The following is a 24,124-nucleotide window of genomic DNA, read 5'->3' as shown; positions in this document are numbered from 1 at the left end:
GAAAGAAGAACTCTATATGACTCCACCCATAGGTGGAAGTTAACATATTGACAAGGAGAACTGATCTGTGGTTACCAGGGAAAAGGGGGTGGGGGCTGGGGGGTGGGCACAAAGGGGGAAGTGGTGTAACCACAACATGACTAACAATAATGTACAACTGAAATCTCACAAGGTTGTAATCTATCATAATATTGATTAAAAAAAAGTAAAACACACTCACATGTATTCCATTTTATTGACTTTCAGGGTACTCTCCCAACAGAAACAATGCCTTGACTGAGAACTCTGGTAAGCTTCAAGAAAGCCCTAGTCCTGGGTGGGAAGGGAATATCTTGATGCTGTGCGTCAAAGAGAACCATGCACACTGGGTCTTGAATGATGATGAAAGCTGGCCAACTCGTGTCAAGGACTGTGACACAGTGCGGGGACAGCAGGAGCCTTGGAGGAATGACAGGAGCTGGCTCAGCCCAGCGCTTATCACCCTAGACTTCCCCTTCTGGGCCATCATCCTCATTTACTTGGCGGGACTCCTGGTGCTCATCACATGCCTGCTCTGCGGTCTCCTGGTAAGCAGGGTAGTGTTGTTTGTCTTCTTTCTGTTGGGTTGTAAGAGCTCTTGCTATATTATAAATATATGTGCTTTGCTAGGGATATGTTTAGCAGATAGTGTCTCTCACTGGCGACTTGATGTTGGTGGCTCCTTTAGAGCTTGAATCAGTAGTGACATTATCATCCGCCCAACTCTGAGGGGCTGACTCCCCTGTCCCAGATGTTTCCATCAACCCAAAGGATCATATTCAATAATGAGAAATTCAGAAACATATTAACCCGCCACAAATCTCTGGTGACTAGATTTTACTCACACTCTCAGACAATAAACACCCGTTCCTCAAGATCGGAAGTGATGCCACATCACCATGCCCTCAGTTTAATTTCTCTTCTTATATCCTACCATTCCTGGAATCCTTGGTCTATGACCTCAGTAATTCTCTTGGAACCATCCAAATATTCTTACTGTTCATCATAGCTGCCTTGTAAAACTTCAACCCCAGAAGATCTGATTATTTCCCATGCCTTAGCTCCTGCTGGTATTATGATTTTATGACAAAACAGGATATTTTGGGGGCTGGCCCCGTGGCAGAGTGGTTAAGTTCATGTGCTACACTTCAGCAGCCCAGGGTTTCACTGCTTCAGATCCCAGGCATGGACATGGCACTGCTCATCAGGCCATGCTGAGGTGGCAACCCACACAGCACAACCAGAGGTGCTCACAACTAGAGTATACACCTATGTACTGGGGGTCTTTGGTGAGAAGGAAAAAAAACCCAGGATATTTTGGCACCACTGTAAATCTAAAATCAGGATCAGACTGCAGACCCTGTGAGCTGCAGCCATTAGGACAAGCACTTGGGTCTGCTGAGAGAGAGAAGAGAACATTTAGCGGGTGTGGGTACCAGGGTTCAAGAAGCCTCCCTGATTCCTGGATAGAATCAAAGAAGACAATGCAGGACAGAGGAGGGATGCTTGGGTGTGACTATGCTTGGGAATGTCCCTATCTCTAGGCGGATGTGTCATTGGTAATGCCTTCAACAGTGCTGTTCATTCAGTGATTCATCCTATATCATGGACTGCATTCTACGTCCACCCAGGCAATATTCTCCCCACTGGTGCTTACAGTGTCAGAAGAATTAATTTTCATTTATAATATATAGGTACAGAGCTTGTAATGTGCTACGTGTTCCAAGCATTTTTCAAACATCAACTCCTTTAATTCTCTCCATGTCCTTACAAATTAGGTACACTTATCATTTTTGCCAACAACAGATAAAGAAACTGAGGCCCCGACGAGGTAAGTATCTTGCCCACTACCAATATCTACAAAGTGATTGAGCTGGAATTTCAACATAAGATGCTGGATATTCTCTGCTCTTAACCATGATATTTCCTCTCTAAAACTTCACACCATGAAAACATTGGATCAGTGTATCCATTTCCTTGTTACACCCAGTAGCCCTACTCTTCGATCTCTGTCTGAAAAACATACTATTTACATCAAAACTGTTGCACATACACATCCAAATGACTTCTACCAATATCCCCTGTCCTTGAAAATTAAGAGAACATTTCAAAACATTTCTTGCCCAGGCTGGGAATGCTTCTGGGAAATCCCACTGTTCCTCTAAGAAGCCAAGGGTAGGCTGGGAGCTGGGTCTGAGGGGAAAGGAGACCTCAGGAGTTACCATGGAATTACAGAATGGATGGGAGGCCTCGGCAGGAACTGACTTCAGGATCTGGTGGTGTTTGAAGCTGGGCGCTAATTTTCTGGCTGTGGGAGTAGGGGCTAGTGCCGCATTACAGGAAGAGGGGATGGCTCCTGGTGTTCTTGGGGAAACAACACGTGAAATAGGGAATGAAGATTCCTTTCACAATGGATTTGTGACAGGAGGCGTTCTGTACCTGCTCTGTGGTGGGAGTTTCCCCATAACCAAGTCGAGGCAGGCCCCTGAGACCGTCTGTCCTGTCCCTCAGGCAGTGTCTTTGCAGAGCTGCACACAGGAGTTGGCCAAAGAGATAGGAGATGGCCAAGGAGATGGCAGATGGCTTCAGTTACTCCATGTCCCTGGACAGAGGGTAGATGCACCAGGCCACCAAGAATGACCAGGGTTGGTCTGAGGTGACGGGGCACAGAGGGGTCTCCTAATCCAGGACCCTGAGATGGTGCCACTGACACTATGTCCCTCCTGGTCCCAGCCAGCCTGAAGATGAGTCCATTTTTTATCCAAGTGAGGCCTGCAGGATGCATGCTCTCCAGGTAGGAGTGATAGAGAAGCTGTCAGAGTCCATGGTCCCAGCCTTCCTGGGTAGAATCATCTGCAACATCACCACCTTCGTGTGCAACTACTCAGCCTTCAGCACATTCCACCAGGTCCTGGACCAGCTGTTTACTAAGCGAGTGCCCGCCTCATCCTCAGCACTGTGGTGACTCTGCCCATGGCCAGCTGTAAGTTTTGGGAATGTCAGCACATCTCTCTGAGCCTCAGTTTGGTCTTGTGAAAAGTGGGGTAGGAGACGATGAACATCATAGGGTTCTCCCAGGGATGAATGAAACCAGCCATGGCAAGCGGTTCCTGGTGCCTGGCTTTACAGAGAGAGCTGTGGGACAGGCTGTGGTTGTTCATGGTGATTATTTCTCTGTCTCTCATAAAACTTACTCTTCCTCTTTCATCACTGACTTGTGGCCTTTCTGAGTTTGATAAAGCACCTGGAGAGCACACTGTCAAGGAGTTTGAGATTCCATCCAGCTGGTCCTGGTCCTCACCCTTCACATAGCCAATGAGGGATTTCTGAGGCAGCAAAGGGGCCCCAGGACCCACTCAGATATCTGGGATGGTTCCAGTTGGAGTTCACTCAACAACGTGTATTAAACATCTACTCCACACTAGACTTCTGGAGACACTAAGCGTAACTCAGTGAATGAAGCAGACACCCTGTCTGGGCCTCAATTCTAGTCAGAGAGACAGTCAGTCACTCTTGACATCATTCACAGGTCCCATCCACCATACATCCTGTGTGACGCCTTCATACCCTCTTGGACATCTGGAGGCATCTTCCCCCTTTGTGAGTGGGATGGACCACAGGACCACCTACAAAAGTGAGTGGTCTTTGGGTCCAGAAGGAGGGTTTCCTGTCTCTAGAGGAGAGGGTAGGGGGAGAATATGCAGGCCGTGGCTTTGCCAGGCCTGGAAGAACACTGCATCTCAATTATCTTTCGATTCCCATGGGAGGGTTAAGTTCTGGTAGCTTCTTCTCAAAGAGGACAGGAGTATAAGAGAGCTTTGTATGGGTCCCAGGCCCCCTGAGAACCAGAAGGGAGTCTAGGCTGAATTGTCCCCTAGAGACCCATCGCCACCAGAGTCCCAGCTCCTTTGGCCTCCCTGTCTCCACATCCACCCCTTGTGACCACCACCGTCAGCTCCAGAGCAGGTGGTGCATGAGCAAGCTGCTCACAAATCTGCCTGAGTCTTCGTTCCATTAGCCCACGTGCATGGAGAGCTGAGGTGGACGTTGGGCCTTTGGGAGAAGAGTATCAGTGGGAACAAGAGGTTGCCACAGACTCTGTGTTAAACCTGCTGCAGGAGCAGGCCTGCCACTGCCAGGAAAGCCAGGCAGGGTTCAAGGCTGGGATGGGGCTTTCCCCTGGAAGGCATGGTAAGGCACAAGGGCCCCAGTCCAAATGAGAGTGCCTTGGGAGGGCAGTGTGGAAGCAAAGGCCAGGCCTCTCACCCTGTGGCCCATCTGCCTCCCCCCAGTACTATCTATTTGATGCTGGGAAGCTGGCTGGACCAAGGACAGGATTTCAGTGAGCCCCTGCAGTTTCCCTGTTTGACGGTGAAGCTGGCCACTGTTCATGTCAGCTCTGGTGGCTCAGACCCAGAGGGCCAAACCTGCCTTCTGCCGGGCCACCTGGAGCATCTCATGGACACTGAGACTGAGCAGAAAGGTGAGGGGACTGCAGTGTGGGGAAACTGCCTGTGCTGGGGTTTATGGGCTGGAGTTCTCTTAAAGGCAGTGTAGTCTTTCCTGTCTTTGGAAAGTTACAGAAACTGTCAGGTGTGTGGGTGAAAATTTCTCTTTACCCTGCTCCAGAGCCACCTCCAAAGCTCCTGCCACTTCCAGAGCCAGAGCCAGAGCCAGCTCCAGCCCCCGGGCTAGAGCCAGCTCCACCTCCAGTCCCATCACCTGTGGTAGAGCTGGAGCCAGCATCCCCTGTGTCGGCCACTGCAAGGCTGGAGGAAGGGCCACCATTAAAGTCAGCCCCAGTGTCAGCTCCTGCACTGGAGACCACTGGACGCTGGGCTCTACTGAGACTTCCAGTTCCATCTGCAGCAGTCAGGAGCCCGCAGGATCCAGCCCCAGAGCCCACCTGCCCCTGGGCCATGACCACCGAGGACCAGCTTCGAGAGGAGAAACCGAACCTCTTGGACTTCTCTCCCCAGCTGGTGGCAGAGCAGCTGATGAGGATGGCTGCAGTGAGCAGCAGAGCTCATAGGGCAGGTGGCCCCTGCCTTCCCGGTGCCATGAGCCACCCCACACCTGCCATTCCCTGCTCCAGAATCCAATGGTCTGGGTCCATATCCCTGCTCCCTCCCTTACCAACACTGTGACCTGGGAAGCTTTCTTTCCCCCCAAGCCTTCCCTGCCCACTAGAGAACAGGAGACAATAAACACAGACACTCAGTGCAAGTGCTGCACTTTGTGGCTGTGCCGATGAATGAGGTGGAAGAGAGTGGAAGCTGGGCAGAGTCTGGCCCTTTGGTGGAGGATGGGTGCTCAGTGAAGTGCTGCCAGGTCCATGAGGCAATCACCCATCTTCCCAGGTGGCCTTGTCATCTTCAGCACTTATTAGGCACCTGACATGTTTTGACCACAGTGGAGACAATCAAAGCCAGTGGTTGGCGGTGCCTCGGGCGAATGTGCATGGGAATGGGGAGTGGGACCCAAGGGTGACTAGAATGAGGGGAAGATGGCCCTAGAGGTGGGTAGGTGTGGGCTGCATCCTGGAGCTTGGAGGACGTGAGACAGGGCTGGGGGAAAATGCCCCCTCCTTTCTCCACAGTACCGTGTCCTGTGTCATCTTGTCCCAGGAGGCTTCTGTGGATACAGACAAAACCCAGGGACTCCCACAAGCCTCAGACCACATCCTCTGCTTCCTGAGCTCCAGCTGTGCTCCCACCCTGACTGGGACTATGTGAGACTGTGGACACTGAGCTGGGGTGTGACAGGACCAGGTGATACTCCAAATCTTCCACAGGAGCTGTTGAAGAAGTTGGTGCCCACCCACTGCCTTGGGCCCATCTGTTCCCAGAGAGACAACAGGGACTGCGAGTACCTGGCATCCTCATCCCAGAGAATATGACACATACCAACACCGTGGCCAACCGTGTGATTGCCACCTGCCTCAGGGACACAAGCATGACACCGCAGGAGGGGCCACGGTTGTGGAGGATCCAGGAAGCTGAGGTAAGTTGTGGAATGCCCAGGGAGGACCTCTCTGGAGTTGTGGGGATTGCCTCTTGTTTCTCAGTTCTCAGGATTGAAGTCTCTGGTCTGAGTCCCTGTACTGTCCCTCGACTCTCCCTGACCTTGACTTGAGGTCCCAGTGGGGACAAGCTCACTGTGTTAAACTACAAATCCTTGTGCCTGGCAGTGTTACTCGTTGGGTGTCAGGTGTGCCCTCCCTGGGTTCCCTGGGCATCTGTCTGCCCCAGGACAGAAGTCCATGAGGGGACAGAAGCCAGGGGTAGCAGAGCTCCAGCTCCCCCTCACAGCTCAATCTCTTCCCTTCCCCAGGAGTGCCGAGGCTTAGGAAACTTCTCTTCCCTCCACACCATCCTTTCCGCTCTGCAGAGCCCTGCCATTAACCATCTCAGAGACCTGGAGACAAGTTTCCAGGTGGGTAAGCTGCTCTCCAGCCAAGCATCATGAGCGTGAGGTGGACCAGGCAGCCTGCATTCAGCCGGCATGTCCCCCAAGGTCAGCTGAGACCACCTGGAAGACAGCGAACGCGGGGAACAGGGACTGAGCTGCGTGCTGGGTCTCTGAGTCTCTCAGGGCCCTTAGGCCATCAGTTTTTCCACAAGGATTCATTTTCTTGCAGACCAGATCCTGCCTTGAGCCCAGGTGGAGAGTTTCAAGTGTTTCCTTTGCAGAAACGGAAGTCTCTATCCAGCTGAAACTGACACTGTTCCAAAGAGATCTGTTTGGGACATATGGGAATGGAGGCCCCAGGGCACAAGAGGAGAGGCCCCCTCCTGAGTCCCAAGGGTACCTTAGGGCTCAGAGCACCCCAGTGAAATCCCTCATCCAGGCCCCAGGCAGTTTGGATCTGCTGGGTTTTCAAACAAAAGGGATTTGCCCCTCAAGCACCCCACAGTTTTTCTTTCTTTTTTTCCCCATGCCTCAGTAATAGTTCTTGAAACTTTAAGAAGTGGTGCAGGAGAGAGCAGCACGTGAGCAGGAAGCTGCTCCTGATGGTAAACTGGAGGCTGGAGATCTGGAAGGACAAGAGGGGTGAGGGGATGGGAACCACGTGAGGGGATCCTAGGAGGTGAGGCGCGTGGCAAGGCTCGGCCCAGGCTGGGGTCAGAGAGCCCTGTGAGAGTGGGGCATGCCAGAGCCACTCGGCCAGGCCCCCCAAGACACCCTGCCCTCCCCCTCCCTGTCTGTTCAGCTGGGGTCTGGACACACCCTGGGAGTCCAGAGGTCGGGGCCTTGGTCAGATTTGGAGCCAGGGTTGCGGTGAAGCAAGCAGGGACAGGGCCTCTGACTGGGACGGGGAGCAGCCTCTCCTCAGTGGGTCCTTGAGCAAGTCACTGCCCCTCTGGGGGCCTCAGTCTCCTCCTCTGGGAAGTGGAGGGAAATGATCAGAGGTGCAGGCCTCCCAGCGGGGTGCTACCATCCAAGGGAGGACAGGAATGTGAGGAGATCTGTGCTGGCTCCTTGAGATGTGAGGGGAGAGCAGTGATGATACGCAGATGACTCTGAGTCCTCAGGAGACTCCTGGAAGCAGGTGACATTCTCCTCACACTTTTCAGATGAGCAAAGAGGCTCAGGGAGGGCTGGGCAGGCCCAAGGTCACACAGGAGTGAGTCCTGGAGCCAGGACTCGTCTAGAATCAGAGCACCCTGGAGGAGGAAGCAGCAGAGGCAGCAGGGGACTGGAGCCTGATGGCCAGGGTCTGAGTTCAGGGGCCTTGGGGGACATGTGCAGGGGAGTATGGGCGCACTGACCCTGTCCTCGGCCCCGACAGGAGGTGACCTCCGTGTTAGAGACTGCAGAGAGGGCCCGCCAGGGAGCCCAGGAGAGGCAGCGGCAGCAGGTGAGGGTGACTGTGGGGGAGGGGTGTAGGAGTCAGAGGAGAGGGGGCTCCCCCTCCCAGCTGGAGGCCTCCCTCAGGAGAGGGGCCTTCCTCCTCCAGGGCATCTCCTATAGCCACAGAGCCTGAAGTGCCTGCATTGGCAGTGAGCAGGGGGAGGCCTGGAAGGGCTGGCAGCAGGACAGATTTGGGGTGGGGAGGGACAGGGGCCACACCCCCTGGCGTTGGCCGACAGCCAGCCCTGGGACGTGACTGGTGGGGTTTGGTGCTCCTGGAGGGGAGGGCAGGAGGGGATTGTGGGTGTTGGGGTGTCCCGAGGATCCTAGGCTGCTGTGTATGGGAGTGTGGGGTGGGCAGGAGGCTCAGGTGAGGGGTTTCAGAGGAGGGTTCATGGGGGTACCTGAGAGCGGGAGCTCATCACCATGCCCATCCCGATGGCGGCACAGGGTGTCGTCCCCTCCCTGGTGACATTCTTCAGTTCCCTTGAGCTGCTGGATGCTACGATGGAGGATTGTGTGGAGGTGAGTGAGCCCGGAGGTGGGTCCGGGGGTTCAGGCTCCTGAGGGTGGGGAGGAGAGAGTCCTGCCCTGAGCCCTGAGCTGTCTGCATTTGGCAAAGCTCCTCTCAGCAGTGACTCCAGCCTCCTGTGGTAGCCGAGGCATCAGGCCCAACACAGTGATGAGTGATGCAGGCTCTGCGTAAGTCACCGTCCATGTTCCCTGGGCTGTTGAGGCCCTGAGCTGCAGGAGGTTGTGTCTGAGCTGGACTCAGTCCCTCCCTCTAGCCCTGCTGATGTGGAGAGAGAAGTTGAGCCCCTCTGAGTCAGGAAGCACATCACTTTCTGAGATTTTCCTTCCTGCCTGAGGTCTCCGTCTCCCTGTCTGTCATCAGAGAGGGTTGGGTCACGAGGTCTCTGGCGTTAGCTCCTCTGTGCCCCCCATCACAAAGCCCTGTTTCGTGCACACTTCCTGACTCCCTGGGATGTACCTGTCACCCCACTGCAGAGGTCCCCACCTCTCCAACAGTACCCCCCACAGTTCACCTGTTCCTCACACAGTCCCTGCCCCATAGAGGTGGACACACTCTCCTACCTGCAGAGGATCAAAGCACCCAGTCTATGCAGGCTGACAAGTAGCCTGAGGGCTTGCTCTTGTGTAGGGCAGTTCCCTAGGGCAGGCTGCCTGCCCTGGCTGATCTGGATTATTTCTGTGCTCTAGTTGGTTTGGCCAACCCCCGGGCTGTTGGGCAGGGGAAGAACTTCAATGCTGTCTGCCAGCACCTGTCAGCATGCCTGTACTAGGTCACAACAATGGCCACCACCAATGTCTGTCTCTGGAGACGTCTCACCTCTCACAGAGACACACCCAGAGCCTACCAGGTGAGTCTCTTTTCACCAAAGGACTGTGCAGCTTTCTTTTTGGTGATTTTAGGTTTCTCTCTGATATGGCTGAATTTGTGCCTGGGCCCTTTAAGACCCGGTGTTTTCCTGCTTTCATCTGATAGCTTTTCTGGGGGTATTGCCCCATTGCAGTTAATAGGCAGCCAAGCCAAATAGTAGGGCACTCATCTCAGTTGTGCTGAGTCTGAAGCATGCTTATGGCAGTAACAGGCCCCTGCTCAGGTCCCCACTTCTCCAGGGAGGGCTGTGTACCTTAGGGTGGCTCCTGCCCTACTGGCTGTGAAGGTCCGTGGTTTGTGAAGGTGGCTTTTTCTCTCCAGAAGGAATTTCTCCCTCTTCCGCCTCAGTCAGGACTGTCCCTTATTGTGGGGGTTCTTTTCATCCAGTTTCCAGTTTTCTCTCCAGGGTAATTTTTCCAAGAACAGTTGTAACCCAGTTCTGTTTGTGGGAGGAGGTGAGTTCAGAGTCTGCCTATGCTGCCATCTTGATGTGATCCCTACTGCCTCATCTTGATTTACAAGCAAAACCTGGAAAATCTCCCCAAACAAGTGTTTTTTGGTTTCTGTAGGAATAATATAGAAAACATTGGGGCCAGCCCAGTGGGGCTGGCAGTGAAGCTCACATGTTCTCCTTCTGCTGTCCAGGGTTTGCCAGTTTCAATCTCGGGTGCAGACCTACACACTGCTTGTCAAGCCATTCTGTGGCAGGCGTCCCACACATAAAGTAGAGGAAGTTGGGCACAGATGTTAGCTCAGGGCCATTCTTCCTCAGCAAAAAGAGGAAGTTTGGTGGCAGAGGTTAGCTCAGGGCTAATCTTCCTCAAAAAAAAAAAAAAAATGAAGAAAATATTAATGTTACCTTTGGTGCTGAAACTCAATTTTGTGGAGTAACATTCAACCTCAATGTGAATTTCGCCATGTTTCTTTGGCTTTTATGGCACTGAGAGCTGAAGCATCAGATCAGAAGGTAGGACTTAGAGGCTGTGGACTACATTTCCCAAAGGGCAGGAGGCAGGGAGACTGGCCTCTTACTTTTCATGTAAAGAGACTCCTTTCCCATTAGGCAGCGGGTGGGAGGAGCATGGCTCCTGATTTTCCTTGGCTGGTAGTTGACCAGTACAGTCTCCACCTCCTGCTGGTTGATCCCGTTTGCCACGCCTCCCAGCTCGCCCTGCCTGCCCACGTGCAGTGCAGTGGCACGTGGCTGCCCCAGCTCCTCTGGCGCCCCAACTCCCTGCTGCCAACGCCTCCACTCTCCCCAGGCTCCCCACTCGCCCCGCCCTTCCAATCGCCCCTCCCCTCCAGCTCGCCCCGCCCTCCCCTGGCTCTGCCTCCTCACTCACTCGCCCACCCGCTTGCCCCCCAACTCCTGCTCTTCCTGAGCCAATGGGGAGGCCGCAGACTTCCGGGTCAGGCGGGGCAATTCCGCCTCAGCGTGTAGTAGGCGAATGTGGCGGGAAGTTCCTGCCTGTTGCACAGCGATGCGCCTGAGGCAAGCGGTAGAGAGGGCGCGGCCATCCCCTCCAAAGCGGTCCCCCTGAGCCCAGTGCCCCGCGGGGCTGTCCCGGCCAGGCCTCGTCCCTCCTGGGCGGGGGCGGCTGGTCCAACGCGCGCCGCGTCGGGCGCTCCGCCGGCGGAGGACGGTCTGTGCCGCCCTGGCCCGCGAGGCCCCGGCGTCCGGGCGTCTCTTCCGCGGGGAGCCCGGGCGGGAGCGCTTTGACGGGGCTCCGCGGAGACGAGGAGGCCCTCGGAGGACGGCGGGCAAGGCCGCAGCGGGCGGGAGGGCCGCTCCGAGGGGAGACGCGCCCTGAGCCCGGGCATGGGTCCCGGACAGCCTTCCGGGCGGCGGCGCGGCCCTGGCCCGCCTGTCCGCTGAGGCCTGCGGGGCGCTGTCCTCGAGGGCAGGGGCGCGGGGCTCGCGGGCTGCACAGGGCTCCTCGGTCCCTCCGTCCCCTCCGTCCCCGCTCCCCAGCGATGGAAGACAGTCCAGGCAGCTGTCTCAGGCTCAGAGAGGCTGCCTGCTGTGCACACCGCGTGTGTCTCCACTCCCCGCTCTCAGGGATGCTGGAGAGGGACAACCGGAGGGATGGGGAGGGACAGCAGGCCTCGTCCTGGTCCGGAGGGAGGGGGGAGGCCACCCTTGGCTCCTGGGAGTCCGCCTGGTTCTCTACCTGCCTCCTCTGGACTCACCTGGTTTTGTCTCGCCTGGTGTGGACACCTCCTGTCTCTCCCCATCTCCCTTTCCTGGAACAACATGGACCTACCGGTTTGCTGTGGGAGTGCACTGGGTTTGGGGACTGTGGAAAAGCCTCCTGAGTTCTTGTTCTTCTTCCCTTTCTTACTGGGATTGCCTGTCTGTTGAGTCTGAAATTTGCAAGCATCAAAGAAAATGCAGGACAGCATGTATTTTTAAGAGTTCAAAGCAGGACATAGGCACCTTACTTTTTATGACATGCAGAGCAGGATTCTTTGGGGAAGAATTTGATCTACAATCGTAAAGCAATTTCAGAGGGAAGCAAGAGTGTTTCATAGAATCATTTTGTTCTGCGCCTTTTTATGCTGTCCCAACTGGCGTGTAGTGATTGGCATTAAACTTCTGAGTAGATAAGGTGATGTTCATCTGCTCCCTGTAGAAGGGAAGGTCGCTTAATGGCTTTCTCTGCTGAACGGGCCACAGATGGTGTTCTCTGTGCCTTGGGACAGTGCTGATCAGATTCTGAGTTAACACAGCAACACAACCTCAATAACAGTAAACTGTGTTAAGCGTTGCTGTCATTTTAGCGCTAATATCTATATTAATAATCTACACGAATTTTTATAGTGTAACGACCTCCTGTTGTGTTCAGTGCTGCAAAAGTTGTTAAACCAATGAGATGATGCAGGGATGTGTCAAGCGTAGAACCTAGCAGATAGCAAGTGAGAAAGTGCCCAGGAGATGATCATACAGAAAGCTTGTGCTAAGTTGTCTAGCAAGATGCAGTGTGTATTTTAAAAGTCGCAGTAATGCTTTCAAAATGTTGGAAGTCCCTAAAATTAAATTCTTAAATAGGGCAGCTTTTTTTATGTTTGAGAACTACTGTGAAATAATTACAATTATTATTATTATATGAATGTCCCCGATATCTGAAAAAGAAAAAATAAGATTTTTATGTTGACAACTATATATTTTTCCTTAAAGTCGTCTTTAATAAAGTATAATGTACTTTGAATAGAATTTTGACTTGAAAAATAAAGCTTCCTGGAAATGAAGCAAAGCTTTTAAGTGGACCTTCTGTACAATGAAGAATGAGTCCTGGATTCCTGCTGAAGTGCCGGCGCTTCTGTCTCGATACCTGAGGCAGCAAACCTAACAAGGATAAATGCTGCCTCTGTGTGTGTGTGGAGGAGGCTCTCATGACATTGGTGTTGATGGGTTTTGAGAATGGGTTGGTACCTGTATAGGTCTGGAGAGTAGGTTTCAGACATGCCGGGTGAGGTTATTATTCCGCGTGAGCAGAAGTGGTCTGATTTGTGCCCCAGATGTCGGGGGCCTGCTCAATGTCGGGGACTGTGCTGGAAGCAGAGTCTGTTCTTGCTACTGTAGTGTTTTTTGGAAGCAAGTTGTCATGGTTTTAAACTAATAGACATCATTCTTTTTGACTGCAGTTATCTAGCATCCAGCACACAAGAGGTCAATAAATGTGTAGGGCATGTTTGAAGACAATATGGAATTTTTGGTAAGGATGCAAGATTAATTAGAAAGCTTATAGAATCCTGGCAAAGCATGTGGCTAGGTGGTGTAACATGATGTGTTTGTGCCCTAGGATGTCTCTGGCCCTTTTGCCCACAGTTCCTGGGAGGATGTTCCCACTTGCCATTATAAAGATGCAAAAAGGGCCATGCCCTTGGATTGTTTCCCCTTGGCTCCTGAATGATAGTTAAGGACCTGACATTTGAAGGTTGCTGTTTTGCCCTCATTTTAGGCACTTTTCCAGTGATTCCTGCTCCATCTCTCCCAACGTTGAGTTAAATCTTTGCACTCCAACTCAAGCATGTTCTCCTTACTGTTGTTGTTCTGGATGACATAAGGACAGCCCTTTGAAAAAGAAAAGCTCTCTAGAGAGCCTAGAGAGGTAGAAGGTGTGTGCTTTCCCCCAATGGGAATTAGATGTTTAATATTCAATAAATACTAATGACAGGAAACTATTCTACTTTTTGTTAATCTTCTTCAGTAAATTTGTTAAGAATATTCTCAGCCACAGCATCTTTGTCATCTTGGAAACATCTATTGTGAATCATATTCTTGATTTCGTCTTCATGTAGGTACGTGGGCTTTGATGATTCTTTGCCAGAACTCCTGTCCTTCCCTGGCTCCCTGGCCCATAGCATGGGAACGAGTACGGCAGGGTCTGAAAATTAAGTTAGACATTGTTCGTGCTGGTAGATATTTAGGGTGAATATTAAACATGTACACACAAGAAAATGTTTATCAAAAAAGCCATATACATAAAGTGGGAGGATGTACTAGGTGGAATCATATAATTAAATGACAAGGTTCTTAGTTTGAGACTTCAGAATGTTCTGTTGTATACTTTTTAAGCAAATAGCAGACTTTGTTGGAAAGACACATTTGTCTTATGGAGCTCAGTATCTGGAACAAGATAGTTGGTCCTGCAAGGAGCTAAATGACAACTGGAAAGTCATTAGGATCCAGGGCAGCACCATCCCACACTTTTGGGGGCTTTCTCATACTTTCCTATGCATTTATGTTATTTTCTCTTTGCAAACTGTCTGTCTAGCTGCCGTTGGCTTGTAGGGCAGATATTCTGCTCCGGACCTAGCTCCTTGTTTCAGAACCAAAAGAGACTCCATTCTCTATCTAACTGTGAACTGTATCTGAAATTTTCCACGAAGTCATAAAGTTAGAAGTCTTGTAGCTAAGGTCACTACAGCTTTGTTTCTGGTTAATTGCTGTTTCTCAAGGAACAGCTGAACAATTGCCACCGTTGGGTGATTCTGTATATGAATGTGTTGTGAGCACATTTCACAATACCAAGTGTTAGAAAGTGCCCTTAAACCTTTAGTCTTCATAGGCTACGTCTGGGAGACCCAGAAACAAAAACTTTTATGGTTTCAACAGGCAGTGTTGCTTTTTTTGACTTCTTCTGGCAGTGTACTATGTAATGTGGCCACAGAGCTATCAACGTACAGATTATATCTAGTTATAAAATGTCATAAGAAAAAGGAACAAACTGTTGACATAGGCAATGATTTGGGTGGAGCTTAAGGCATTGTACTGAGTGAAAAAAGCCAATCTGCAAAGGCTGTGTGATTGATTCGAGGTACACAGCATTCTCAAAATGGCAACATTATAGAAATTGAGAAGAGATCCATTTTTCCACGGTCACAACTGGGGGTGGAGGGGGTGTGGCTCTAAAGGGGTTGCCTGAGGGAATTTCTCTGGGGTAATAGAACAGTTCTGTGTCCTGATTGTTCTCATGGTTACAAGGATTTTTATGCATGAGAAAACATCATAGAACTCTACACACATCTAGGGAATTTCAGTCCAAACTGAAATTCTACTAAGTAGTTGAATGACTAATGCTTTATCCGTGTCTATTTCCTGGTTTAGATCACTGTGTTGTGCTTGTCCTTTGTATGGCTCTACCACATTTTATTGAACCATTCACCCATTGAAGGGCATGTGGGTTGTTTCTAGTTTTTGACTATTACAAATAAAGCTGCTCTGAACACTCATGTACAGCTTTTGCGTGAATCTATGTTTTCATTTTTTTAGTGTAAATGCCCAGGAGTGCAACTGTTGTTTTCTACATGGTTTTGGAAGAGTTGGACATCTGTAGGCAAAAGGAAAAGAAAAAAAGAAAACCAAGGTGTAAACCTCATGTCTTCTGCAAAAATTAATGTTAAATGGATTCATTGGATCATCTTTTTTGTCTTCATTCAAAATCAGTTGGCTTACACTGCAAACAGCATTCCAAAATGAAGATGGGAGGAAACGAGTGAGCATTTAGGTATGAAAATGAATGCAGACTTGGGAAGGTAGGACATGGCTCGAGTCTTGAAGAGAGCATGTGTGCATTTGAGAAGAAGGGGAAAACGTTCCAGAGAATAACATGAGACAAGACAGGTGGTAGAGAAGATAGGTTCGAACTGGCTGTTTCAGGGAGTGACATGTGTGATGAGGAGGAGGGAAGGAAAGGAAGGATAAGTGGTTCATGAGGATAGAAAACTGCTGGCTAGGTTGTAGAATTGCTAATGAGTTTCAGTGGAAGTTCTTGAGCAGGAAAAAGCTATTGGAGAAATGGTCTTGAAGGAACGTTGTCTTAGGATCACGTATGGCAGCGATGGGTTGGTAGAAAGAACAAGGTATAACCTTGACCCTTATGTTGATTTAGCGCTTTGTGTTACAGCTGTCTTCCCAAAAGCTAAAAGAGTGGTGTCCCTTCAGGATCTGAAGTACCTGGGCTTTCCTAGAGGGATAATGGTAGATTTCAGATCCTTGTCATGACTTTGGTGATGGACACTGAGGACTCCGCTGGACTTTGAAGCTAGGAACACTGCTTTTAGTAAGTTGTACATGTCAGAAGAAGAGCCCTTTGTTGGCTTATTGCTGATGTGGATGATGCTTCTTCTCTAAACTGTCTAAGAGGTAAGCAACTGAAATGAGAAGAACACACAGAGTTCATGAATTGGCCCAACGAGGAAAAGTTAACAGATCGCTTTTCTTTATTTTGATGTAATCAGCATGTGCTGATACTTGTATGTGAAGAACTATACAGAGAATGGTGAGGAACAGGGTCCTTCCAAATCACTGAGGAGCCGACAGGGACACATGGCTCTAATTGCAGCATTTGGGGTTTTATTCTGAGGGAAGCATTTCCAGTCAGTGAGGACATCGTGTACTTCCTGCCAGTGATCCAGAAGATCTTCAAGGATAGAATAGGAACCTACAATAGTATATGAACACTTCGCTTATAGTCAGCGGGATGTGACAAGTGACAGCCCTCGAGCCCTAACTTCTTAATTTGTGACTAAACTTACTCAGTTCCTCTTTTCTTAGAGCCCACTTCATTTCTTGATTTCTTACTTGGAGAAAATTATGCTTTTTTCTAATTCATCTGTGGGAATCCGATTTGGCTTCTGCTTTTTTTTGTGCATTTAGAAGTTGATCTTAGATATATTTTAGGCTTCTGTCCTTTTTTTAAGACCACTACGAAATATAATTTATTTAATGTCAGACAAACTACTACATATCAAAGCATTTCTGCTTCTTTATTTAGAACATGGAAAAGCATAACATCTTGTTTTTCCAAAAAAAAAACAATGATGACTTGCTGAGCAAAGGATTTTACTGCCTAAGAGATTCCCATGACACGTGTTAATGAAAGACTGGTGGTGTGGAAACCTTTAGTGCAACCACTTCTTTGTCTTCAAAGTGCCTTTTCTGTTTGATTTGACTTCCTTGGGCTAATTCTTCCCTTTCAGTCTAGAAGTATTTTCCACTGAATGTGGAGATTGATCAAGAATACTTCACTTGTGTTTGCTGCCATTCAGTATCATCACAGAATTTGTGGGGTTTTTATGTGCAGAAGAGCAAGCTCTTACAGTGCTATGCAACCTGCTCTGTTCATTTCAAACTATCATCGTTTGGCTACTGTGCCCTAGTGACTGCTTGACCAACGTGTAAGTGGGGCCACGGCATCCTGACCAATGGGCATCAGTGTAAGCAGCCTAGAAAGCATGGGTCAGCACTTACTGTCTTTGTGAAGGGCAGGATTCCCAGTCAGGGATGTCCAAAAGTCTGCCATACTGAACTTTCATGCTAAAGGGATGTCATTATCTGGCTCAGCTTCTGACTGAGATTCCATGAATATATGAATAGATGAATATTTTGTGTGGCTCTTATAGAAGAAGGCACTTGGGGACAATCCAGATACTGTTCTCTCCTTCATCACAGGATGGCTTCAAAGAATCCTTTCCCCTTTCTCCTGGCCAGCTAGGTTTGCAGTGAGCAAAAACCTGTTCAGACTTTGTGCCAACACTTCTGGAATATGTGACACTTCATTTGTTTTCTAGAGCACAGAAGTTTGAAAGTAATTTCCTGTTTGTGCTTTCGACAGTGACATATGTCAGTGGAGTCAGGTAGATCTGAGTTGCAGTATTGACTGCTCTGTGACATTAGGGCAACCTGATTTTACCATCCAATCGAGGTTCAATCCTACCTGTTTTATGGTAGGGTTGTCAGAATTGACTCTGAGATGTGTACATGAATCACTTGCTATAATGTGTGGCCCACAGTCCGTGTTCAACATATGTTTGTCATCCTCACCACTTGAGCATCCCTTAAGGTGTTTTTCTCTGGAGAGTGATCTGAAACAAAAAACATTTTTCAACTCATTTCCCACTGATCTCAAAAGCCAGGTATTAGATGTCATCACACTGTCTGGTCTGGTCTACCATGCATGCCTCCAGTGACAGGAAACTCAGCAACTCTAGAACAGTGTTTTTCAACCATGGGAGTAATGACATTTGAGATAGGTCGTTCATTGTGGTGGAGGGTTTTTCTCTGAATTGAATGATGTTTAGCACCAAACTTGGCTAGGGGGACAAAATCATCCACAATTGAGAACCACTGCTCTAGAGACAGCATATCCTCTTTGTTTCTTTTTTTTAAAAATGAGGTCATCATGGGTTATAACATCGTGTAATTTCAAGTGTACATGATTGCTTCTCAGTTTCCCTGGAGACTGCATCGTGCTCGCCCGCAACAGTCTAATTTTTATCCATCACCATATATATGTGCCCCTTTACACCTTTTGCTCATCCCCTAACCCCATTCCCTTCTGGTACCCACTAATCTGTTCACTTTACCCATCTGTTTATCTTCCACATATGGATGAAACCTTGGGATATTTGTCTTTCTCTGTCTGTCTTATTTTCACTTAACGTCACACCCTCACACTCCATCCATATTGTTTAAAATGGAACAATTTTGTCTTTTTTAATGGCCGAGTAGTATTCTGTTCTATATATGTACCATATCTTCTTTAGCCATTCCTCAGTTGAAGCACAGTGGGTTGCTTCCACATATTGACTATTATGAAGAATGCTGCAATGAACACAGGGGTGTGTAAATCTCTTTGAGTTGTTGTTTTCCATTTCTTTGAATACGTACCCAGTAGTGGGATAGCTGGATCGTATAGTATTTCAGATTTTAATTTTTCAAGAAATCTCCACCTGTTTTCTATTGTGGCTGCACCAGTTTACATTGCCACTGGCAGTCTTGTAGGGTTCCCTTTTCTCCACATCCTCTCCAACATTTGTTATTTTTTGTCTTCATCATTATAGCCACTCTGACAGGTGTCAGGAGATAGCTCATTGTATTTTTGACTTGCATTTCCCTCATAATTAGCAATGTCGTGCATCTTTTCATGTGCCTGCTGGCCTTCTGTATATCTTCCTTGGAAAAACGTCCTTTCATATCCTCTGCCCATTTTCCAATCTGGTTGTTTCTGTTTTGTCATTGAGTTCTTTTTATATTTTGGAAATTAACGCCTTGTCAGATATATGATTTTCAGATATTCACGTGTTTATTTGTTCTTTCGTTTCCCATGCCTGTGCTGGCATGGTATTCAAAAAGATGTTTCCCAGACCAATGTCAAACAGTGTACTGGAAATGTTTTCTTCTAGGAGTTTTATGATTTCAGGTCTTACCTTCAAGTGTTTAATCCATTTTGAGTTAATTTTTGTGTACAGTGTAAGGTAAGGGTCTATTTTCATTCTTTTGCTTGTGGGTGTCCAGTTTTGCCAACACTGTTTTTTGAAAAGACTTTCCTTTCTCCACTGTATGCTCTTGCCTCCTTTGTCAAAGATTAGCTGTCCACAGATGTGTGGTTTTATGCCTGGGCTTTCAGTTCTGTTCCATGGATTTGGGTGTCTGTTTTTGTGCCAGTACCATGCTGTTCTGATTCCTAGAGCTTTGTAGTATATTTTGAAGTCAGGGATTGTGAAGTCTCCAGCTTCGTTCTTTTTTCTCAGGATTGTTTCGTCTATTCTGGGTCTTTTGCTGCTCCATATATACTTAGGATTCTTTGTTCTATTTCTGTGAAGAATGTCACTGGGATTCTGATTGAGATTCCATTGAATCTGTAGATTGCTGTAGGTAATATGAATATTTTAACTTTTTATTGTTCCAATCCATGCGCATGGAATATCTTTCCATTTCTTTATATCTTCTTCAGTCTCTTTGTGTAATATCTTATAGTTCTCAGTGTATAGGTCTTTCACCTCTTTGGTAAGATTTAGTCCTAGGTATTTAATTCTTTTGTTGCAATTGTAAATGAGATTCTATTCTTGACTTGTCTTTCTGCCAGTTTGTTTTTAGTGTATAGAAATGCAACTGATTTTTGTAAGTTGATTTTTTTACCGTGAAACTTTTCTGTAGTTGTGGATTCTTTCTAATAGTTTTCAGATGAATTCCTTAGGGTTTTCTATATGTAGAATCATGTCAGCTGCAAACAGTGAGAGTTTCACTTCTTCCTTTCCAATTTGGATACATTTTACTTCTTTTTCTTGGAAAATTGCTGTAGTCAAAACCTCCACACCTATGTTGTATAGGAGTGGCAAAAGTGGGCATCCATATCTATGTAGAATACGAGTGGCAAGAGTGGGCACCCTTATCTTGTTCCTGTTCTTGGAGGGATGGCTTTCAGTTTTTCACCATTAAATATAATGTCTGTGGGTGTTTTGGGACTTCGTACGATTCCAAGAATTTGCTATTTCTATTAGGTTATCCAATTTGGTGGCTGGCATATAGTTTTTCATAGAATTGTCATATAGTCCTTTGTATGTCATGATATCCATTGAAATTTCTCCTCTTTCATTTCTAACTTTATTTAAGCCTTCTCTTTCTCTTAGTGTGTCTGGCTAAGGGTTTGTTCAATTTTGTTTCTCTTCTTCAAGAACTTGCGCTTAGTTTCATTGATCCTTTCTACTGAGTTTTTAGCCTGTTTTTCATTTATTTCTGCACAAATTTTCATTACTTCTCTCTTTCTGCTGACCTTGGGCTTTGTTTATTCTTCTTTTTCAAGTTCTGGTGGGTGTCATCTTGAGATTTTTCTTGTTTTTCTTGAGTTGGGCCTGTATTGCTATGAATTTCCCTGTTAGAACTACTTTTGCTGCTTTCCGTAAGAGTTGGGATGACGTGTTTTCCTGTGCATATTTATCCAGGTTTTAAAAATCCTTTCCTTTGGTTTATTTAGATCCAATTGTTCTTCACTAGCAAGTTGTTTAGTCTCCACATATTTGTGATTTTCCCAGCTTTTTGTCTTGCAGTTGATTTTTAGTTTCATAGCATTGTGGTCAGAAAAGTGGCTTTTAATTATTTCAGTCTTCTTAAATTTACGGAGGCTTGCCATTTCTCCCAGCATATACTCTATCTTTGAGAACGTTCCATGTGCACTTGAGAAGAATGTGTATTCTGCTGTTTGGGGATGGGATGTTCTAGATATATCTATTAAGTCCATCTGCTCAAGTGGTTCACTTAAATTCACTATTTCCTTGTTGAGTTTCTGTGTGGATGATCTATCTCTTGATGTAAGTGGGGTATTGATGTCCCCTACTATGATTGCGTTGCTGTGAATTTCTCCCTTAAGGTCTGTTCATAGTAGCTTTATGTACATTGGAGCTCTTGCATTAGGTGTGTATGTATTCACGAATAGTATCTCCTCTTGGCAGAAAATCCCTTTTATCATTGTCTCCTGCCCCTCTTTGTCTCTCCTTGTCTTTTTTATCTTGAAGTCTGCTTTGTCTGATATAAATATGGCAACAATTGCTTACTTTATTTGCCGTTGTCTTGGAGTATCGTCTTCCATCCCTTCACACTAAGCATGTGTTTGTCTTTCAGCTGAGATGTGTTTCCTGGAGGCAGCATATTGTTGGGTCTTCTTTTTGAATCCACCCAGCTACTCTGTGTCTTTTGATTGGAGAATTCCATCCATTTACATTTAGAGTTATTATTGATATTTTAGGGCATAATACTTCAATTTTATCTGTTGTTTTCCAGTTGTTCTATGTGTTCACTGTTTCCCTTCCCTTGTATGTCTGACTGCTACTTCACTTGGGAAGTTTTCTGTGGTGACTTTGTCAGTTTTCTTTTTATTTATGAATTGTGGCTCTGCTCTGATTTTTTGTTTAGTGGTTACTGTTACATTTGTATAAAACATCTCGTAGGTGAGATAGTCCATTTTCTGACAGCCTCTTTTCTCCATTAGCCTAAGCCGTTTCCATCCCTTTCCTGCACCCTGTCCTGTTTTTCATACACTTTTGTTTCTTAGTAAGTTCTTTCTTGCATTGAGTGGAAGTGTACTTTCTTATTTCTCCTACCCATCCTGTGTTTTGGAGACACATAGTACAGGCTGAATCCCAGTTCCACGGAATATCCTTAGAAATATGCAAAGATGGTCATCAAGTCTTCTCAGTCTTTTTGAGTTGAAACACCTCCAGTTCGTCAGCCATCCCTTACAAAACATGACTTCATGTCAGGTCACCACATTGGTGGTTTCTTTGTTTTTAATTCATTTTTAAGCTGTAGAATTTGGAAGGAAATGCACTACTCTAGGCATGGCTTGATTAGCAAAAGACTCATGTCTCATATTAGAGCAATTTTCTTCTATTAGTTTAGGTAAGAGTATTCCCTTTCTTATTATGCATACTGTATATGATTACAACTCTATCCTTTTGATGGGCACATCATACAGTGATGACCACATCATACACTGAGTTAAAGAAAAAAGAAAAGCACTAGATCTAACTATACATTCATCCAGTTTTTATGCATTAGTTTTGGGGCTAAGCCTGGGAATTTATGTTTATCCTGTTATATTTCTTTTGATTGGGTTTAAGTACAATCCTGATTTTGGTTGACTCTAAGGTTTCTAGCTTAAAAGAACAAGTAGGTGATTATGCCATCAGCTGAGATTGAAAATACAGGAGAAAGGAGTTTGTGTACATGCATGCATGCGTGCGCGCATGAAAGGAGGACTGAGGATGGAAGCCTGAGGAATCCCAATATTAAGAGGCAGCTGGGAGAAGGAGTGATGTCAGCATCATGGTGGAGTGAGCTTGCCCAGGGCTCTCTCCCCTCCAACATACAACAAAAAAGAGCAACCACAGTCCAATGGAAAACATCCTGATGGCACAGGAATCCTCAGAGACCGAGGGCAGTCAAATGAGGGAGGTCAGTGGTGTTGTACCCGTCCTCAGAGGAGCTGGAACAGGGTAAGAGAGAACTTCGCTCCCTCCCCTAATGTCTGGGATCTCTGCCATGGGAGGCTCCATGAGGATAGGACTGGGGGAGGGGCTGTGCATCAGCAGGATTGCTCAGGACTCCCTAGTGCCCTTGCAGCCCAGACAGAAGCCCTCTAACTGGGTGAAAGATTTCTCGTTCGGTGACCTCATTATGCCAAGACCCAAGGAGAACAGATAGATCTGATTGGGAAAGCTGGGTCTGCATGCAAGAGTAGGTGCCCCCCGACCCCCAACTTGTGCTATGACACGCCATCTTGGCTTAAGGTTGAGGGCTCAGAATACATGGCTCTCAACCCCCATCTAGCGGTGACAGGCTGTAACTGCAACCAAATTATATCACAATGGGGAAGACCTGTCTATCTTCCAGCATCTGTCCATCTTCCAGCATCTGTCAAGTCATCAAATCTCCAGACCAGAGGGAAAACAAGCACCCAGAATTATGTCCTGATGACTCAGAAATAAGTAAACTAAATGACAATGAATTCAGAATAGCTATCGTGAAAAAACCCAATTAGGTAAAGGAAAATATAGAGAAGCCAAAGAGTTCTGGAGTTACTTCACACAAGAGATTGAAACTATAAAGAAGAATCACTCAGAAGTACTAAAGATGAGAAATACAATGGAAGAAATAAAACATAATATGGATTCCCTGAATGCCCGTGTGGATGCCATAGAGGAGCAAATCAGCGTAACTGAAGATAGGTTGAAGGGCTCCAGATAGAGGAAGACAGAGACCTAAGTCTAAAAAGGAATGAGGAAAACCTCCAAGAAATAACCGACTCAATGAGGAAATGCAATATAAGAATTATTGGTATCCCCAAGGGCGAAGAAAAGGAGAATGTAGCAGAAAGCATGCTCAAAGAAATAATAGCAGAGAACTTCCCAAATCTAGGAAATGAGAGAGAAATGTGTGTGGAGGAAGTTTCAGATCTCCTAGATTTGTCAATGTAAAAAGACCTAGTGCAAGGCATATAGTAGTAAAACTGGCAAAAGTGAGTGAGAAAGAAAGAATACTCAGTGCAGCAAGGCAGAATAAACTAACCTACAAAGGAACTCCTATCAGACTTTCAGCAGATTTCTCTCTCCGCTCCAAACTACAACCAAAGAATTGGAAAAACTGAATTTCAACCAATAATCCTAATGACAAACAGAAAACTATAGCAACAATATGACGGAGGATGGAGAGGCTGGCACCACGCTCGGAGGACCTGGAACAGGGTAGGAGAGAACTTTGCTCCCTCCTCTAGAGACTAGGATCTCTGCTGCGGGTGAAGGAAGGAGTGGGAGAGGGGCTGCATGACCAGGTGATGAACCAGGACTACCGCCGCCGGTTCAGTGGAAACCCGCTGATGGGGGAAAGCTTCCGTGCATGGGGACCCCATGAAGGCTGGGCCCCGGGAGACCAGAGAATGCGAGCAGATGGGAAGCCAGATTGGCACATGAAAGAAAGTGCCCCTCCTCCCCGAACCCGTGCTGGGCGCTGCCATCTTGCCTGAAGGTGGAGAGCTCAGAACACAGGACTTTTGACCACCGTCTAGTGGT

The 24,124-nt window shown here is 47.5% G+C and overlaps 3 protein-coding genes across 8 annotated transcripts in view; all 3 read left to right on the top strand.

The window, feature by feature from the left end:
* LOC138923241 (uncharacterized) overlaps positions 1–1,984 on the top strand; it is a 34,104-nt gene extending 32,120 nt beyond the window's left edge. For 2 of the 6 annotated variants that reach the window (XM_070261167.1, XM_070261164.1), the window contains 2 exons: positions 247–566; positions 1,797–1,984. In XM_070261167.1, the coding sequence (XP_070117268.1) occupies positions 247–566; positions 1,797–1,853 (377 nt within the window). In that variant the 3' untranslated portion in view covers positions 1,854–1,984. Of the gene's footprint in view, positions 1–246; positions 839–1,796 lie in introns of those variants that run through there. The other 4 variants (XM_070261165.1, XM_070261169.1, XM_070261168.1 and 1 more) reach the window with 3 other exon arrangements.
* An 841-nt stretch (positions 1,985–2,825) lies between these two features.
* Positions 2,826–5,292, top strand: LOC138923244 (ral guanine nucleotide dissociation stimulator-like). Its single transcript, XM_070261174.1, has 4 exons — positions 2,826–3,001; positions 3,548–3,652; positions 4,311–4,501; positions 4,648–5,292. The coding sequence occupies exons 3-4, from the start codon at positions 4,324–4,326 to the stop codon at positions 5,163–5,165; spliced, it is 696 nt and encodes a 231-aa protein (XP_070117275.1). The 5' UTR covers positions 2,826–3,001; positions 3,548–3,652; positions 4,311–4,323; the 3' UTR covers positions 5,166–5,292.
* Positions 5,293–5,654: 362 nt separating this feature from the next.
* Positions 5,655–24,124, top strand: part of LOC138923243 (ral guanine nucleotide dissociation stimulator-like) — a 28,416-nt gene continuing 9,946 nt past the window's right edge. Inside the window, exons 1-4 of the mRNA XM_070261173.1 lie at positions 5,655–6,021; positions 6,352–6,453; positions 7,811–7,879; positions 8,323–9,254. Of these exons, the coding sequence (XP_070117274.1) occupies positions 5,914–6,021; positions 6,352–6,453; positions 7,811–7,879; positions 8,323–8,439 (396 nt within the window). The 5' untranslated portion in view covers positions 5,655–5,913 and the 3' untranslated portion in view covers positions 8,440–9,254. The remainder of the gene's footprint in view (positions 6,022–6,351; positions 6,454–7,810; positions 7,880–8,322; positions 9,255–24,124) is intronic.

Source organism: Equus caballus, chromosome 2, assembly GCF_041296265.1.
Source record: "Equus caballus isolate H_3958 breed thoroughbred chromosome 2, TB-T2T, whole genome shotgun sequence".
Classification (NCBI taxonomy): domain Eukaryota; kingdom Metazoa; phylum Chordata; class Mammalia; order Perissodactyla; family Equidae; genus Equus; species Equus caballus.
This window is presented reverse-complemented; position numbering and strand designations above follow the sequence as displayed.

Excerpts from the sequence above, each read along its gene's own strand:
- LOC138923244 (XM_070261174.1), top strand. The coding sequence starts at position 4,324 with ATGCTGGGAAGCTGGCTGGACCAAGGACAGGATTTCAGTGAGCCCCTG. Across the intron at positions 4,502-4,647 it reads CACTGAGACTGAGCAGAAAG|AGCCACCTCCAAAGCTCCTG; the intron begins GTGAGGGGACTG and ends ACCCTGCTCCAG.